This window comes from Amblyomma maculatum, chromosome 11 (genome assembly GCF_055883805.1).
Source record: "Amblyomma maculatum isolate TAMU_Amacu chromosome 11, ASM5588380v1, whole genome shotgun sequence".
NCBI lineage: Eukaryota > Metazoa > Arthropoda > Arachnida > Ixodida > Ixodidae > Amblyomma > Amblyomma maculatum.
The window spans coordinates 114,295,566-114,315,495 of record NC_139354.1 but is presented as its reverse complement, the minus strand read 5'-3'; the positions used below and the strand labels follow the sequence as shown (position 1 = coordinate 114,315,495).

Here is a 19,930-nt window from a genome sequence, read left to right as displayed (position 1 = left end):
GAAATGGGTCGCACTTCACGATAAATCAATGCGGCGATGACTGGAAAGCATCTTTCGTAGTGTCATATATTCCGCGCTCGATAGCTGCCCGTACGGTTTATTCGCTGTGTGTTTGTGGGTAGAGTTACCATTGCAATTATAAAATATATTTGAAAATACATGTATTATGAAAGATAGAACAGATACATCCTCACAGTTAACTCTGAGGAGTTCAGCCTGCGGAAGCGGTGCGCAGTCCGCTGCTGCTGTTTCCAACAGCTGTCGCTGTGCCAAGCGGATGGTATACAGTTTGCTGGCGCGCTAAAACAAAACAGCATAGCACCAAGATGTCGGATAGCTTTCACGAGCACCGGGAACCAGCACTCTGATCCTGCCACATCGCAGCATCAACACGCACAGCACAGCCCAAGATGGCGTCAAGAGGAGCCGGAACGAACTTCCCCAGTTTGGCTTATACGGGGCGCCACAATGAAACTAAGATGGCTGCGCCCAGGCATAGAAACTAAAATCGTCTACACTTTGCTCGTTCCTACATTAAGTGTGCAATGAACTTTTCCCGGGTTTGAATTTATCTCGTCGGTCCGTATTTTGCGCTGATTTTATAATGACCTAGGGAGACCAGCTTATCAACTAGGGAAAAGTAAACTAAAACTAAAAAGAAAAAGAGAGGGCGGATGGCAACCCAAGAACTTTCTGTGGGGAGCGGGTAAGAAGTCTCATAACTGACGCCGCTTTTTCTTTTTATCACACTCAAAATACACAATATTCCCAGAAGAACGTTCAGCAGTATTTGACTAACGTAACATGGGTCAAGTTCTATTATCGATTTTGAGGTTTCATAAGTAATACTCTCATAAGGTTTCATTGCACGGGAGCCAGTCGGATACCGCTCCCACAAGTTTTATAAGTTCAGTGTATACGTAACAATGCCTTCCTTAAACTATTATCTCAGTAGCCTCTTTAATACGTACTCAGACTTCACAGAAATATGTACCTGCAGCGGTAAAAGACAAAATGCTTTTCAATATTTTTCCATCTGTGTAGACGTGACAAAAAATAAGCAATAATGTTTATTTTCCGTACTATCTATTCTTTTTCCGCTTTCCTATTGTGGAGGAGGAGGAAGAGCAGTATTTATACTATTTAAGAACCCCATCGTTTCTTGCCAACTATTGGGCCCATTCGACCAGCCGTGTTCGCTGCCCAGAGTTTGAGCTGTGACGAGTATGGGTTTCAGATTCTCGCTACATAACACATGCCGTTGTCAAGATTGCAGAGCTTTGGCTCGAAATGGTTTCGTGAAAACAACGTTTGGTAAAGAATGAAGTTACTAGTAATGCACGGTAGAACGACATATTAGCCCTGTTCATCACATAATTATTTGTCACACTGGAGATCGTTGGTAGCCCAGCGGTATGCGTCCTTTCAAGAGATTACAGATTCTCCTGTTGCAGGTGGTTCGAATAGGACTGCGTTTTATTCCCAGGGTGTAAAATGCTTTTCGATAGATTTCTATGCTTGTTCAATGTATCTGCGCGCACTGTACCCCCTCAACCTCCTTTCATTACCTCAATGCCTGCTCATTTCTCAGATATCCGAGTTTTTCAGCATTTAATCCACACGTGGTGTTTGAGAGTGTAATGATTCATTCATGTAAATGGAGACTAACAGTTTGAACAAATAATTGAATAAAAAGAAACCATGTCGTTGTTTCCCACGCACGCTTCGCAGGTGCAGACGGCGCAGGGCAAAGGCCGCCTGCTCCTACGTGTGCTGCTCAAGAGGCATCTGCTCAAGACGGCTGTCACGTGCCTACTGCAGTCGCCCAGCTTTGTTGCGGTAAAAAGCCGTGTGTATGCGGCCTGTTTGACCGTGAACGGTGTACTAGGAGTTTGTATATATATGAAATTACCAGCTGGAATGCCATGTGGAAGATTTCTTTCGCTCTGCGCTTTAACAAAAAAAAAAAGGAGTCGGTTATTGGGGCAATCTAGCCGAATCACAAGACTTGCGAGTCGTATGGGCCTCACCGGAGGGACCATTTGTCTGACTCTCTCTTTATCGGCTTCATTCAGGCAATGTACAGCCAATCGGACTCCATACTCGGGAACGAGATACTCGCAGGTAAGCGTGGCTGTTATCACACAAGAATTTGAGTTTTTTTGTAATGTTCCTCTCTCACAATGACAAAGCACTTATACTTGTCTCCTTGCTAAAGGTCAATAATTACTTTTTAACCATTGTAAGTTTCTAATTGCATCACATTCTTTAAAGCCGCTCCCTCCCTCCTCCAGAAAAATCTTTTTTTTTTTTTTCAAAACATTATTTGTAACTACTAAATAAGCTAAAATCGAGACCCCCGATACCGAAATTGAGTTTCGGTAATGTCAACTATCGCGTCCGGATAAAGTCACAAAGCACACCGTGTGCGCGTAGACTCGCTGAAATGGCGAGTGTAAGTTACACCTGGAGTCACAATTCGTCTGAAATAACTAGACCTAATAAAGCTGCAACTTTAGCCCTGCAATAAACGCGTGGCAAATACACACAGCGGCGCATCCAGCGATGTCGCGCAGGCACTGCAGCCGGTGGAGGTTACCGAGGTTCAGGCCACGAGAAGGAAAATATCAAAAATAATTTTATGCTGCACCAAGATGTCACATCTCTGCGAAGTTCAGCACAAATATGCAGAAAACTGGGGAACACGTAAGTGAAATTGCTAGTAAAATCGTATGTCGAAAAAAAAAAAAGTTGTCGGAGCTTTTCTTTAACGTCGATCTAAACGCTGCCTTTGGGCGCGTTTTTCTTGCAGTTCACAGTGAATTCACTAGCATGTTATGTAGTTTGTTTTTGTTTTTTTACGGGCACAAATCTGTCCTTAAGGATTTCATAGGAGTGCTCGGAAGTGCTGCTGCGAAAGAGGCTCCATTTCTACCGAATTCTACGCACTTCAGAACAAGAGAGAGCCACAAGCAATGACGTTTTGAGACGAGAATCCATAAATTCTTTTTTTTCTTCGTAGGACGTGGGTGAGCGAAAGGAGTTGAATACGATGGAAAATTGAAGTGAATACACAGCGGACTGGACCTCAACAAGGCATTGGTAAAATGTAAACTCGAAAGCGTGTCAGGTGAAATGGCAGAACCTTTCCGGTACTATTAGCCCTTTGTTGCATGATAAAAGATTACGTTTGCTAAGAGCGATTTTTGGTAGTTTTTTGTATTTGTGCATCCAGAAAACTCCACAAAAAATGTTTGCCCCTTTCAAAGTGTTTATTCTATAAGATATAGAATGTCCCCTACAGTGGACATCATGCACCCGAGCTCCGAGGGCGGAAGTTCAGAGCAGTTTTTTTTTTTTTTCAGCAATCAAGATTTACTGCAGCACACACGGAGGCTTGAATAAAATAGGCTAGATGCTGTGTTACTCTGTCTTATAAAACAGAAACAGACACTGTTGCCGCCAACGTACATGCACACCTTGCACCTTCCGCAGAGATACGTGCTATTGCTCTTGCTGTCGTTCATATCATTGAGTAGTATATGCCTCTTGACAGCGAAACTGACGCAGAAAACGTGCACATCGTTGCAAACAGTGCTTCATTTCACAGGTACCCTTAGATTCACTGCCGCAGAAGCTACTTGTAGGTACACAGAAAGGTATCCTTTATGAGCTGTGGTCATTGATTCGTTTTTTGTCAGCCCTGTCTTCATGTATCGATTGCAATAAAGTTCGATGGTGCACTCTGCTGTGATATGGTTGTAAAAGAGCTTTGTATTGATAACCGCCAAGTCTGAGAAAAGAACGTCAAACATTTCCTAGACTTCGGTATCAGATAACAATTTCTACTTTGCAGCCCGCTGCATTCCATTGAGAACCGAGTAGTAGTGCATAACACAAAATGAAAAAAAAAATGCGAAGCCATGCGTGTGATGTTGTAAGTGACAGAGCACGGAAGATGCTTACATGGGCTCGTATTACGAGTTTGCGTCGTTATCGAAAGTGTCGCTATCTCCCAGACCTCGAGTCATCTGACTGGTGGAAACGCTGGAATAGGATGTTGACACTACTTCCGGTTTCGTAGTGGCAACATCCGGTTGTGGAGTTTCCACCAATGAGATGACTCGAGTTCACTAAAATAACGACACTTTCGATAACGCCGCAAACTCGGAATACGGGCCATGCTCTGTATGGGCGGTTTATCCCGTCATGCATGGTGTCCACTGTAGTGCACATTTTACAAATGTTATGAGAATATATCTCCGCTTTACCCAGCCACAGTATTTATAGCACCTGTCTCTGGGTGCCTCTTGTATCACTTTTATATAATTATATGCTTCAAATTATAAGTAAAGGCGAGTTATAAGAAAATTATTGGAGATGGACGTCATTTATTCGTACGAGCAGGGTGCACCCATTTTGCAACTACGTTTTCGAAAATCGGTGGTATTGCCATGCCATTTAGAGCGGTAGAAACAACAATTTTTTGTCCACTGTTGTTACCAGTATGCACACGGGTATCTGTAATGCGCTGGACTTGCTCTAAAAATCGTAGACATTTGTCTACTGTAGTGGGCAGTATGCAACAAAGGGTTAAAAAGCATTTTTATTTTTTCTTAATGTTTTATCTACATTGCCAGTTTGGCATTGAAATGGAAGGGATGTGGAGGATGATATATGTAACAGAACAAAATAAACGCAGGTAAATTGCAAAGAAACGTCGCACAAAGTTTGGCTAAAAATGTAATATTCCACGAAAGCGGTTTTGCACAGGTCGCCCACCTTCGTGTAGTTGGCTGAAACGAGGCACACATTTGCCATCACTTAAATCTCTGCTTTCAATGACTGGCTGAGCGACTCCAGCGCCGTAGTGGAGCACTTGTGCTTGCCTCGGAATCGACGTTATCATTGGAAACGAGCAAGCTCTAATTGTACAGGTCACGGGTTTAGGTCTAACAGCATGGTGTAGGTCAAAGGATAAAGTCCAAAAATTAAACAATTACTGTTCCTTACTTTAGCTGCCATTTATGGCCACAGTGTGACTATTCATGGCTAACTAATATAGCGTTGTCATGTATAGCTATTGCACGAGAAGCAAGGCAAGATTGTGTAGTGTACAGGCATGACTCTAGCACGAGCATGACTTCACAAGCACGACAAGGTTTTAATCGTGGTAGTAGCCTCAAAGATCAGGAGTCTAGTTATGACTGACATTTTCATGACTATCATGTATTGACACAGTGTCATGACTACGCCATGCAGCTGTTGTTATGCACGGGCATGGCTCTAGCACATGGATGACTTTACAAGCAAACCAAGGTATTGCTTGTTATAGCAGCCTCCGATTAGTGCATTAGCATGTAAAATAAGCATTCCAATTTGCAAAAAACAAAGCATTAACAAACGTCTTCACAGTACAAGTTTAGATGCGGAGCCAATGGTACATAGTGCTCACATATGTGTTTCACGCATTTATTATATAATAGAAAAAATGAAAACAAAACTGAAATACACTATGCAGAACACGAAGCATAGACACTGCACACGGATAATAGGACCGAATCTAATGACGAGATAGCCGGACCTCGATTACAGTTTAACAGATCGTTTAATTCGAGAGGATAGTCTTAATAACGACGGGGAACGGTTCCATTTCCGCGTGGTTTTCAGAAAAATGTCGTTGCTTTATGCTGCTGCTTTGCAGGTATATTCACGTAACAAGTCCCTCCTTTCTATGCATATATACGAGTAATGGCTTAGAGAACGTCACTATTTTATCGTTCTTGTAGCCATCGATAGCATAAGAGGGCGCACGCACAACTCCTGGCCTCTGTGTTTGGTCACGTCACACGTGACACTCACGGCAATGCAGGACGGGCTACGTCCACCGCTATGGACGAAAATAGCACTGTTGAACTCTCAATATTTATTTGCAGATAGCATAAACATAGCTGAAAAACCACCTCTGCAGCTCGGTTGGTAAGTGCAGTGGACGCGAAATGCGGAGGCTGTGTGGTTGTGATCCCAAATCAGTGCAGAATTAATTACTAACTTATCAGCTCAGGTTCCCCAAATAGATTTTAACCTGTTTTTTTTGGTCTTGTACTCTATGCTTCATCGGTATATATCCCTCAACGAACCCCTCATCTCCTTGCAGTTGTCTGGTGGTGATTTGGCCATTTGTGTCAGAGCCATCGTAACCTTGCACCCCCTTGCTTTTTCACACCGAGAGAAGTATAGGAATGCATCAGCAGCGCACTTCCTGTGTTCCGTTCTCAATAAATTTATTAATTCTTCTATGCATTTCTCGTTTCGCAAGCCATCGGCTTTATCGCAATACCATAGTGCTTGTGCCTAGGCCAAGTTTTGAGCTAAGATGACGGCTTTGCGAAAATATAGCACGCATCATGAAAGTCAGTTCGGCAAGTGTTTTATAAATTCCTGGGATCTCGAAAAGCACATTGTTCGTGCCCCTGAAATAAAGATACGCAATATTTGCATTCTGGCACTACTCGCCTGCGGTGCTAAACGTCCCTGAATGATAATAAAAAGGCTCAAAATTACAGTGTCGACAGGGCGGTTGATATGATGGGTGTAACGCTGACAGGCAAACACAGAAAATTCTACCGTGAAGAAACGAGTTCTCGTTAAGTTTATCCTTGCCAAAGAGGGGGGGAAATGGAGTTTTTGGGGGCAAGTGAAGACTGCTGACAACACGCGATCCGCAAAGATAAAGAGAAGACAATGCACCAGTTATCAACAGAAACCAAGGTCTTAAATGAGAAAACCGACCGGAGGGAGACACTCGTTGGTGCTCACCCGAATAAGCATTCTTTTCCTGTGATGAACGCGTGTGGTTAAAGATTGCAATAATTTTCTTGTTTTAGTCTAAATATGCTTTCTTTTCGCAGAAATACTGCTGTCGCTTTTGCACGAAGTAGACAAGGTCTCATTTAACATATCTCTCCGGGTGAGTTTCACTATCTTACGGGCTTCTTACCAGAGTTTCACATCTTTTAGTGGTGATTGTTCATTACAACGAAGCGATAAAATGTAGTGTCTGCTGCATTAAAATTAGTCTTTTTATATTTGTTTGTTACAAATAATTGCAAATGTGCTCCATTTGACTTGTTCTAAAAACGCTCTAAGCCTGCGAAGTTAAAGGTTTCAGTGATAGCATAAAAGAAAATAAATGAAAATATTGGCAGGTTGATCGGCGCTCTGGAACGCGAGATGTGACTACTGGTAGCAGCGATGAATGTCTCTACTTTGTTGTCACTTACCTAAACATTTGTTTGGTTGGTTGGTTGGTTGCTTGGTTGGTTGGTTGGTTGGTTGGTTGGTTGGTTGGTTGGTTGGTTGGTTGGTTGGTTGGTTGGTTGGTTTGTGGGGTTTAACGTCCCAAAGCAACTCAGGCTATGAGAGACGCCGTAGTGGAGGACTCCGGTAATTTCGACCACCTGGGGTTCTTTAACGTGTACTGACATTTAGCTTCTGAACTGGGCCTGTGTGATTATATTGCACGAATAAAGGCCGTAAAATTCATAGACGCTAAAAGATTTAAACTTCTTTGAGTAGGCGTCTTGGTTCACAATATTGGAGTCATGACTATACCTTGCAAAGTCCGTTTAAAGACATTCCTTTTTAGAACATCATAGAAATGGAGCAGCTCGAATTTCTGTGACGCAATTTTGTAAATATAAAGAACGGAAATTTCATTTTAAAAAATCTGTTAAATCGTAGCTTTAACACGCAATCTGTTAACACGATAGCGCTAAAGACCCCGTTCACCGAAAGTTTTAAGCGAAACATCATGAGCGTGGCGCTGGCAAGCAGTAGCTGACAGCTGACATGGCTGCGCACTGACTGGATGTAGGGTTTCCTGACATTACGTTTGGTAGGAACTGCCAACTCTGGCCTCTCCTTTCACATGGGCGGGCTATGTCAAAATCAGCCTGCCAGAAAGCTTGCATTCACGTTACCCCTTAGACACGTAGGCTCGTTCATACCGCTTTGTTAAAGCGAGGCTTTACATGCGGTCTGGTAGTCTACGCTGTCTCCTGATGCCTTTATAGGTAGAGTTTAAGTGCCCTGCAATGTTTGAGCCGCAAAGACGAATAACAATTTTCAAAACTTGGCTTGCCTTCGACACTGATGGCGAACTTTTGAGCCACTTTGAGGGTGAACATTTTTAACTTATTTTTTATGCTGGTAGATAAGCGCAAAAAAGTGAATAATATCTGAGCTTTGCATAAAGAAATGCATTGCATTGTATAAGAACTTGTCATTAGAAGGTACGAATCCTAAGGGCACGGTGAGATCAGGTTACAGTAGGAAAAAGTAGCGCAGCTGAGCGCTTCCTGGCTTGTCAACGCGAGGGAAAAAGGACAGCGATAACGCAACAAGCATGTGTTTAAAAATAAACTGCAATGTATTTCTGCACGTTGGTTTCATAATTTCGTGTGTTTTCTTGAAAGTGATATCATTTCCATCTGATCGAGCATGCCCTAACGAAAGCACGTAGCCTAACAGAGGCTAAGAAGCAACTAGGCGCCAGCAAAAATTATTGTTCGCGCCAATAGTCAAGGAGGGTAGCCGAGGAACTCTGCACACGGCAATGAGAGAAGTAACGGCGTGGAGATTTTCAAGAAATAAAAGCCTCGAAGTCCAAACTTCACCTATATGAAGGACATCATGCAGAACAAGCACCGGGCGTGAGCCTGCTAGCCGTACGTTTGCTCCCGACACAGCAATTTAGATACCCCACCCGAGGTTAATCATATTTACGAACACGAAATATGTATATTATGCAATCACTACATTGGTCGTTTCTGCACTGTTCAATAGCAAGAGTTTTGAGAAAGGCTTGCCCATAAGGCGGCGTCTAAAGCCATTTCTCATGGCATGTTTTAAATGTTGGTTGATGTTTCATGAGGAGATGACCTGGTGCCAATCGTTATTTACGCCATTAATTTCTCCATGTGCTTGACAACACGGTTTGTAACCAGATATATATTTCGGTCCATGTATCTTAATACGGAATTTACTTTTACGCAGAATGCCACTTTTCTGGACCAAACTTGGCACTTAGGGGTAAGTACGCAAACACAGTTTGTCCGTCACATACGTCCGTGCCTCCTGCTGTATACTGCCTAAAATAAAGGTCTCAGCCATTTATATGCGCACCCAAAGCTTTCCATTATGAGCCCAGATGTACGTACTAGTGCCCCCAAAATAAACGGGGCCCACTAACGACCAAAATTTAGTTTCGCGGTGCACCCTGCAAGTAGATGCGCATGTGGATAGCTTGGGTGCGTACGGGATACATGGATGGTCAGCTTGACGCTTTTAGTGTTCGCATCATCAGCAGCTTGGGCGAAGGAGCGTACTTTTTCTAGGGGCCCGTGCTCCGTTTTATTTTTCGAGCACTAGTACATACTAAGTCAGAGATTGTGTCGCTAATGTGAACACAAGCGATACACGGATACACGGATTTAGTAGCGTCAATTCCTTCCTCATGCAGTCAGCGTCTCAACCTTATTTAAAACAAGATAATTACGTTACTGGCACAGATGTGCTACAAGTTGAATGCATCATGGAAGCTAATGCTGTAGGTATGTCAAGTGACACTGTATCCTTAAGCTAGAAAATAAAAAATGAAACATTCTGTTCTCATTTTATACGCACAAGGCCCTCAATTTTCTGCACGGAATCCTGCTACGGGCGAAGGCGTCTGAAAAGCAACCATTAACCTCAACATCAGTCTTGGAAAAACACAGATAGAAAAACTTTATTATACGTAGGAATTCAGGGCGCGCAGGCCTCTGGTCCAGCACGACCCACTGAAACTGAAGTGTATGTCCCTCCGGCTCATAACGCTGGTAGCCCGGCCGGTGGCGATGATCTGCACGGCCGGGTCCTCCGAGGGCAGCAGGTCTCCCAGGTCTTCAAGTGCTCCAGACCCCGCGGGGGAGATAAAGAGGATGTGGAAGGAAGAGGCAAAGGGTTGTGGGCAAAGGGTACAGGCAGGAGGGAGGAAGGAGGGATGGTAGTGGGATAGGGTAAGGGGTGAAGGAAGAGTGTGTTTGCAGTCTGTGCCATAGTGTTGCGTGTCTATTGTCTAGGGAGGGGTGGGATGAAGGGTAGAGCTGGTGCGAGGCTCTGTAGGCCTCGTCAGCTCGCTGAATGAGTGCATGCGCTCCTTCGTAAGTCCCGGATAAGGTTGCCGAAAACTACTTCAATCCTTACCAACTACACACAGCTCAGATACTTTCATAATAACATTTTGCCACTCAAAAATAAATGAAGCCTGAAGTCACCTGAAATGTTCTCCTTATAGTTTTTGTCTCAGGACAGAAACATCCCCTGTTGGTGTAGGTCGCACCTTCTTTTACAATATGTTACCTCTATGGTACAGACACCTGTGGTTTTAACTATTCACGGCGCCTTGGATAAACCGCGTACACACTAAATTCTAGGTATTTGTGAGTGTACTGTGAGAATACCGATTCATTTGTACAATACACATCTATAAACTTTTAAGCTGTAACCGCAAAGTACCTACTTGAGGCACCAGCCAAGTAAAGTTTTTTTTTTTTTCTCAGAAATATGTAACCGTAGCCGCACACACTTCCATTTCGTTAGAAGCTTTGGGTGTTAGAAAAGAAATGTTAGAAAGGTATGATTTGATTTGAAATTCCCGACGCTACATATTTTCTGAATTTCAATAGTAACGTTTCATTACAAAGTTGGTGCGTGAGAACTTTGGCGGAACCGAATTCTTTTCTTCCGCCAGCGAGCACCAAACTGCCTCGGTAACACCAATCGTTTTATAACGCAGCTGCACTGTACACTGCAACTCCTAAAGTCATTCACTTGAAAGTTTTAGCTTGAACCACCTGAGCGCTCCTGCCTACGCCACTGCCTGCTTCTATGTCTTAATTACCGTAGCACTACCCGGGGCAGCCTAACGATCGTCCCGATAGTGGGCACGGAGGCTCTCCGCTATGATACAAAGTGACTAGATGGCATGTTTAATAACTACTTCGCCGACAATGTTTTGTTCATGTCTCGCCTTGTACGACATGCATGTCGGTCAGCGTAGGTCAACGATTCGGGGCAGGCGTCAAGCTGAGTCTGCCGACTCAGCTGGATACCACAACCATCCAGCCGATATGCTCGCCGAGAAACAGCAGCGAAGAGAAAGCGTGATCGGCTCGAAGCAGATAACGACGGAGAGAAGCTCGCATAAAGAAAAGACTCCATTGAGACTGTGAAGTCATGCTTACCAGATCTTGCGCTCGAATAATTATGTTGAATCGGGTTAAATCTTCCCAATTTTTATTCTGTAGTGTTTTTGAGGAAATATTTTACGGGCTCCTTTTTTACATAGCTAAACGAAAGCAGTGACACTATAATATGCCTAATAACATAGAAATCTGACCGCGTACCATTGCACAGGATAAAAATGTAAAAAGAAACGAAGTAATGCAACGTTACTATTACGTTTCAGCAGCCACTGAGCATGGAAGTGAAGAAGTCAAGGCGGAAGTGTATTGAACAGGAGTTAATTCAGCACGCTGCTTATATAACAGAAGGTCAGACGGCCGCAACAGCCGTATCCTCTGTATAATCCACGAAATTCTAGTTATACGCATTTCAGACAAACTTCGTGGCTCAGATATTTGTCCTTGTCCGGAGATCAAAGCGGGCACCCTCGCTTGCCTGGAAAAGTTGCTTCAGCACCTCATGACATTCAGCACCATTCGGCATGGGGATGCCGAAAGATCAACAATTCAAAGTGGGAGCGGTTTATTTCGATGCTGTACCTACACAACACATTGGAGTGACACTTTTTTCACAAGTTGATCGAAGTATGTGACAGGATTAGCTGTTATGTCTTCTCACCCTGATTTTACAGTGTATCTGGCGTGCGCGCAAGAGGTCGATGGCAATTGTCGCGCCAATTTTCCAGCACATAGTTACGGCCCACATGACGCCTCGAGAAAGCGTATATGCGACGCAAATATAAACATCAGGAAAAAAACTTCGAATCCTCCCTCATACTTCACCCACTCCTGTCCTGTCCCACTCCCTAAAAATATGTTTCCTGAACTTCTTTTCTGCCAAGGCGGTAGCTAATGCTAAACGTCTGCTATCCAGGATCGGTACTGGCCTGTGATTCTGTCCTAACTTCAAATGAAGAAGAAAGCGAAAGTCACCTTGAAGGCAAAAGTATTTTACCTTCATCACTGAGGTACCATCGTGCTCAAGAGGGCGATGACGTCAGCCCTGGCTCTCCTCTGCACAAGATTATTCTTCGTACTGCTTTTGTGGGTCATGGCTTTTATGGAAGCTAGCGCAAGCCCCTCATGTGAAGAGAAAAAAGATAACTCTTCGTTTTGGGAACCTTTGTAGTTAGAGTAAAATTGAGCCTCGCTGTCTATAATCTGCTGGACCCATGTCAGTTTTCCATAGAATAAGGTCCTGGGCTGCTGTTTTTCAGAGAGGTTGATTGCTGTGCTTTTCTAGGGCTCTGCGCACACCCTCTCCTTTTTGTAGAGAATGCCGCTTCCATTTGGGTAAAGTGATGAAGCAAGGTTGTCCCAGTACTATTTCTTGTAACCTTACTGAGCTTCGGATCGGATGTTTAGAAACAAATTTTCTTTCACGCTTTCATGATGCAGGCACGCAGCTATTTTCCGCCGCATTTGGAGTTCACGACAAATTATTTTTCGCTGTAGGAACTGAAAGACTTAAATATTTTGTATGTGATTTGATCGTTAATGATTACTTTCCTCGTTCACCATTTTTTCTTTTCCTTACTTTGCTATCAGCAATGCTGCTTGACGTCCGTCTTCTCCCACTTTCAGCTCTACAAAAGCTTCGAGTTTGTCCCATGCGACACCCTCGGCATCAGCATAGGGTGAGTTGGTCCGACGAACACATTTCTCTTCTCAAGGAAGCAAAACCAGTAGCACCTTTTCCCTTGCTCCTTCGGGTTTTCGTTCCCTAAGAAATGAGTGTCATGAATAGTTATGTTCCAGAGAGAAAATCAACAGCTTGCTAGTTTGTTTTCGCGTTAAAACAAGATGCAAGCATCAAATACATGGCTGAAAAGTAGCAGCCTATACTTGAGAGCTGCTCGCGAAAGGTTCTGTCAGTATACCGGTGTAGGCGAGTCCATAGTATACTTTACGTTTCCTCTCCAGCGGAGTGACAGATCGAGGAAATGGGAGTACGTGTTCTCAATACCAAAAAGTAGCCGATGATTACAACAATACTTTGAGCGTAGTTTTCCTGGTATGTTATTATGCGATATGCTGAGGCAAATAATTTACGAAAGAGATATGCTTGTATGAAAGTGCCGTTAGAGACAACTCTATAATTTCACGTAACCTTTTTCCACTGGCACTCGATCGTTTTTCAGTTCTTGATTATTATAAAGGAGGCACGCAGTGTCACCTGCCGGCATCGTCACCTTGTCTCGTGATTTCGCCTTGTGCGGTGCGAGAGCGCCGTTGATGCGTCTCTCTTCTGGGCGTATATATTTTATGGTAGACAAACTTTGGGGGAGCTTAAGCTCCACCTTTAATGGCATGACATGGCAGTGTTAGAACTTAGTGTGATAGGGTGGCTCCCTGATCCACCGGGCAGCTGGCCACCGGTTAAGCAGATATTCACGGCGGCGACGGCGCTTCAACCAGGAACGGGCGTTTCAAGGTTGAGCCCCAAAACAACATGTTCACCATCATCATCAGCCTGACTATGCGTACTGCAAGGCGAAGGCCTTTCCCATATTTTCCAATTAACCAACAGGGTAGTTCGCTTAAACCATGGGTGTAAGAAAAGGATGTTTCGCCTCCTCGCGTCTCCTCAATCTCCCGCAATTAAAATATTAGCCTTTTGTGTGGGTTACTCGAGTAGAAAGCTGTCAAACACAAGTCCATTGGCCCAATACCTCACAGTGCTTGGTTGACAAGCTTAGCTTGCTATTATTTGTCTCACTTAAGCTTGGGGCTCTTCATCACGTCCGTGAAGTTCTTCCTTTTCTAGAAGTATACGCCGCCAAGCCATCAGAACCGAGCACTTTAGTATATGCAAACCTTCGGGCACTCCTTTCACGGCCAACATCTTTTGGTTGAGGTGCAATCTCGGGGGTGACCAAAGGCGCACGCTCTGAGTCCGCCCCTTCTTGCCTAGTTCGCCGGCATTTGATGTGACGTGGCGCCATCTGTTGCGCTCCGGGTGATCTGCGCATGCATACTGATGGTCTAGCGGTATGCTAAATGTCTCTATTTTAAGCCTTCGAAGATGACGACGGATTACTTTACGGTCGCGACGCTACATAGCATGCGCAGCTCAGGCTACTGAATGGAAAGAATTCTCGTTATCACCGTGCTTTGAGTTCGCCCACCACCCCACCAGGAGGGGGCTGTTCGCGCATGCGCTGCTCCGATGTCCGGCCACTGGTAAGTTTCTGCCATGTTCGCTTAGTTTCGGCTTTGCGTTCCGGCTGCAGTGCGGCGCTATGTTTCCACTCCGTTCTGCCGCCGAGGTTGCCCGCGACGCACCTTCAGCTGGATCTAAAGGATTTAATGCATAAAACTTCAGGATGCTTACCGCTGCGTCACGCCAAACAAAGCGACAACATACCGGCGGTGTTGATCATTAAACGTTTATTCAATACTAATCTGTACCTTTGTCTGGTATAAGTGTGCGTAAACTGACTGCGCCCGAACTGTGAGCGACGCTTTAGCGTGCTGCGTTACAGTGACGCCATGCCTTGCGTCTGCTTAGTGACGAACGAGTGCGGCGCGTTTAGGCCACATCTTAACACACACTCCTCAGAACCTGGAAATGTATTATTACCGGCTGCCTCCGGGACACGACAAAAAACTTCATACCCTCTTGACAATAGACCGAATTGCTTACTCACTGCGAGCTCCACCCTGCCATTGTATGTGACTTGCATCTGCAGGTCAAGCACTGAAGAAAATAAAATCGTTGATCAATTCAGTCAAAGTGAATCCAATTTATTATTTGAGTAATACAACTACATGATCCCCGGGCCGTTAAGGCACTACTGAAGCCTTTACAGAGTCTCGAAGGCGTCTTCAAGAGTACCGAAAGAACAAAATACAGAACATATAGCACATAGTATATGTCTTCAAGAAATTGAAACTTCTGTGAGGAAAATGAATAAATGTAAAATGTGGTGAAGATAAAAGCGAGGAGTTCTTGTAATAACATGGTTGAGGAAAATGTTGGTCGTGATCAAACCTTATAAAGTGCTTTGTTTTCTTTTGAACACTAATTCTGTTTATATTTCCTCCGTAATAGTGAACGCTATATTGACAGTTATTATTAAAAAGTAAACATAATATTTATTTCGAGCTTACCCTTAAAGGCACTACCATGTACCAGCAAGACGCAGCACCAGGAACGACATAAAGGATCTTACAAAGTGAATAACATGAGAATTGCAGTTCAAAATTCATAATGAAATTCCAGCGCAAAAGTATATCAATTTCGTTATCACTTAACGGTAATTAGAGTGTGACCACATATATGCACAGTTCATTTAACATATCGAGATTCGTTGATACCAGAGATCTACAGAGGAAAAGAGACGACTTCTGCCAGTAAGTTGAAACGCTGGCGGTAGAAATGAAAGCAGCCTGTACTACCCACAACGCCAAACTTTTATTAGAGCGTCCATGTTATTTATTTTTGTTTGTTTCTTTGAACACAGGTTTTCAGCCGGAATTCCTGTTGTCACACAAGTGGACGAGGGCAGCGTCGCAGGGGAAGATGTAGGTATAATTTTGTAGACGTAGAGATCATTTAGACCGACTCTTTCTCCTCTGAATTTCCATATCCTTTGCTAGTACTTTCCTTAAAGGTTTGAACGCGCTGCCTAGAGGGTGATGGATAGTAGGAGAAGGGGAAGGGGGGCTCGTAATGCATTTCAGAGGTAAAGTTCAATAAAATAATTCTTAAAAGTTGGCCGAAATAATAAAAGAAAATGATCCACACATATAAAAGAATCCGCTGCGTTTTTTATTGTAATGTTTTCCTTCAAATGAAGCAGCCTGTTCGGCAAGTCTCAGTGTAAAATAATTTCAACTAGGGAAGCTGCGGGTCGGAAGTTGCCAGGGAGGACATTGCTAGCTTTCTAAAGACAATATGCCTTCTATCTTGCCCTGGCGACCACTGTCCTTCCACTAAACACTTCGTCTGCGCTTTGGCACTCGTGACCTTGCTTGTGCACCACCTGACTCTACCTATCAAATAGTAGGCTTCGTGTCATCAACACAAGCCAATGTGCGCAGCAGCAGAGCACTTAATCTAACATAATTTATGCTGACCACTTGTACCGCTTAGTTCTTGTGTGCCAAGTGACTTATATAGAAAAGGCAACCGGCCCGAAGCCAACAGCTCGAACTATGACATACACAAGATAAACACAGAGCTCCTTCTGTTTTCTTCATTTTGTGGGGGCCATAATTCGCGCTGTTCGCTTCATGATGCCTAAATAATTTGACCGTCAAAACGTTTTAATGTTCTCTTGGAGCTGTCCGGCCTACGATTTACTGCGAACCGAGAACATGAATGATTTTTCAACCCTCTCTGAATACTTCCCAGTGTTCTTTTTTTTTCTCGCTTGTGTGCGCTGGAAATGTTGACCACAGGTCAGGGCTAAATTACCACCCACTCCGAGCGGCTTCGCGACTTCTAAGGGTTACCTAATTATGCATATCTGCTAATACCAGCTATATATCTTTAGATTGAACGAAAGGAAGAAACAGCACTTACAGACAGGACGAGTGAAAGGGCGAGACAGACCCATGCGCATGTGTCTGTCTCGCCTTTTTAACGACGAATTTTTTATGAGATGCCAAAATAACCTTAGACAATATTTTTTATATTTTTGGTTCTAGTATTCGGGTGACTGCTTAAAATGTGGTCACCGATAAGATACTATAATTCTACTAAACCTTGTCGCATTTAAGTCAGTTATTCAATTGAAAATAAAGGAAAATGTGTTACCGCACCGTGTTCTGCCTCCACCGAGCCAGCAACGGGTGCTTAAATGTCATTCTTAAAGCGAAGACGGGCATGTGGCAGCAGCGACGTGACGGCAAGATCGTTCCCGTCTGCAGCAGTAGGAGGGGATTGTCGGTGTCCGAGCCCTTGATAGTGCATTCACGAAACGATTGCCTGAGGAAAGTAAATAAGAACTTTCGATGCCAAAAAAATGTTTGCTGCAGAGTTGAAATCTTGGTGCGTTGGTCCATATTCTTAGAAAATAGATCAGTCAAAAGAAGAAGGACAGATAAGAAACGAGGCACACAGATCGACTGGAATAACAAATGGGCTTTACTATAAAGAAAGTGTCTCAATCAAACAAAAAAAAAAGCGCAGACAAAGAACTAAATTCTCAAAAGATGTCTAGCGCTGTTGCGAAAGGAAATTAGGTTCCTTCTGCATCAAATAGATGGAAGTTGCGTTGATGCCATCATCCCCTTGCATACTAATGAGACACGCTTCGAGTATTTCGCGCTCCATACTGCTCTTGCCTCTGCCAATAATACAGACAATAGAAAACAACGCGCAGCTGACGCATTCCGCACAATGACGGCACAAGATAGCACCGTCACTAGTGTTCATAGTGTATTAAACAAATGCGACTCTCACAGCATTTCAGTGCTACACTGGCCCGATGTATGCTTTTTCGCGGGTCAGCGGACTCTTGTTCACTACACCTGTTACAAAAGTGACTTAGCAGTCTTCATGATGCTTGTAACAGACAGGACGGAACGTTCTGTCACGCGCACACGGGAGCAAAGGTTACAAAGCGTACAAGGAGCAGAATAAAGAAGGATGATGCCCTGCCTAACAGCAACTTTCTTGTTGTTGTTGGAAAACCTATGCACATCAGGCGTGACATGAAACTTTTGCCATTGAGCTGCCGTTCGATAAGCCTTTTCAACATTTCGAATCTTGATCTTTTGCAGCAACGTTTCTGTCAACGCCCTCAAAACCTGTTTTGGAAAAACGGCAGCCTCCAAACTGTTTATTGAAGCTTGACTTTATGCTTTAGTGGCAACTTTTTTTAATGCATTATCGAAGCAGTTCATAGCAATCTCTCTCTTGCTGCCGCAGCGCACCCAATTTTCTGAACACCACTGGCGGTGCTAACTTGCCTCGCTATTGCTAGGAATGCGGCTGCTACCCGCTGTTTTCTGCACGAAACTCTCGGAGCATATTTCATTAGTATGCAAGGACATAATATTATTGGCACAAATCTGTCCCTTTTATGCAGAAGAGACACTAATATTCTTTTCAAAACGTGCTAGAGCACCCGCTTATCTGTGTGTGTGTGTGTGTGTGTGTGTGTGTGTGTGAGTGTGTTTGTGCGTGTGTGCGTGTGTGTGTGTGTGTGTGTGTGTGTGTGTGTGTGTGTGTGTGTGTGTGTGTGTGTGTGTGTGTGTGTGTGTGTGTGTGTGTGTGTGTGTGTGTGTGTGTGTGTGTGTGTGTGTGTGTGTGTGTGTGTGTGTGTGTGTGTGTGTGTGTGTGTGTGTGTGTGTGTGTGTGTGTGTGTGTGTGTGTGTTGAGTGAGTGAGTGAGTGAGTGAGTGTGAGGTGCGCTTTCCTTGTGATTATTTTGTCATTATTTTCGTACTCAATGTTGACGGCCATGCTTCGCATCTCTGGAAACGGTAATCACCCATACCTTGGCTCGAATGCATACAATTATGTCCTGCTGATTTTCTTGGAAGCCTCTCTCTTTTCAATAAAGGACTTATGCTAGTCCAGTCGATGTGTGCGTGCCTCGTCTCTTTTTTGTCCTTCGTTTCTTGACTGGCTTATTTTGCGACAAAAAAAATACTGGCAATGTGGCTTAGAGAAGACAGCGTTGACGAAGCGGATTTTGATGCGAATGCTTAAACACTGACGTCATACGCGTATACTGAATGAAAGAATCTGGTAACACGACTTTGAATCAGTTTTGCTGTGCCGATGAAAATGATTGATGCTAACTGCAAAAAGTAAAAATGTTAATTACTACCGCTTTACATGTTTAGAGGTAATTCCGCGAGAACTAGGAAAGGAAAATTTCAAAAGACTTGTGCTGCACAAATGTCCAGATTTTTCTTCCTATCTTTTGTACTTTAACCAGGAACAAATCCAAGTGGGCGATGTCTTGGACGATCTCTACGGCGAAGCACTACGGGGACGCAAGCGAGGCACCATCTCCACTCTCCTTGATCACTTCAAGGGGATGCCTGTGTACCTGTCCGTGGTGAAGGTGAGACAGAGAAACTGCAACCGTATTCCCGGTGAAGTCTTTCACTAGACGCAATGCGATTACTGATCTCGATGTGAAACAAGAACAGCATTGCGAGGAGTCTAGCCAGTTAACTGTGTCTCAATGTTTTTTACTCGCGGTCTCAGCCGAATCGAGCTCGGTATGAAAAGAAAATAGTGGGGCGCATAAGCTTTGCTTCAGGAGTAAATGCGAAGTGCCTACAAACTCGCTGTTTCGTTCCGCAAATACATTTGCATTTTTTATTTCACTTGGTTTTAGGCGAAAGGAAGGCTCCGTATCTCACTTCTTAGTGGACGACTACACTTGTCAGAAGTGCATATGTTGTTGGTTCCAACACTTGTCGCAATCTAACCTCCAATCTAACCCTCAACAAGAAGAAGAAGAAAGATAAAAAAAGAGGAAAAGGAGAAAGGAAAAGTAAAAGAAAAAGAAGACAGATGAGTGGGTAGTTGGTAGAGACGAACGACAACAGCGAGTTGCTAGGACAGAAGGTTCGTTCGAACATGGTGACGGTGGTGTGCCCCAGAGTTCGCCATAGAGACGTTGTCATACCACTTCTTCATCCGAATGAGAATGGACAACTACGAGAGGCAAG

General features: G+C 43.9%; 1 protein-coding gene across 2 annotated transcripts in view; it reads left to right on the top strand.

Moving 5' to 3' along the window:
• LOC146174718 (uncharacterized) overlaps nucleotides 1-19,930 on the top strand; it is a 72,779-nt gene that overhangs the window by 29,959 nt on the left and 22,890 nt on the right. For both annotated transcript variants that reach the window (XM_084583916.1, XM_084583915.1), the window contains exons 5-11: nucleotides 1,732-1,839; nucleotides 2,076-2,124; nucleotides 6,912-6,970; nucleotides 9,058-9,093; nucleotides 12,873-12,925; nucleotides 15,755-15,815; nucleotides 19,186-19,314. In XM_084583916.1, coding sequence (XP_084440042.1) covers nucleotides 1,732-1,839; nucleotides 2,076-2,124; nucleotides 6,912-6,970; nucleotides 9,058-9,093; nucleotides 12,873-12,925; nucleotides 15,755-15,815; nucleotides 19,186-19,314 — 495 coding nt within the window. The remainder of the gene's footprint in view (nucleotides 1-1,731; nucleotides 1,840-2,075; nucleotides 2,125-6,911; nucleotides 6,971-9,057; nucleotides 9,094-12,872; nucleotides 12,926-15,754; nucleotides 15,816-19,185; nucleotides 19,315-19,930) is intronic.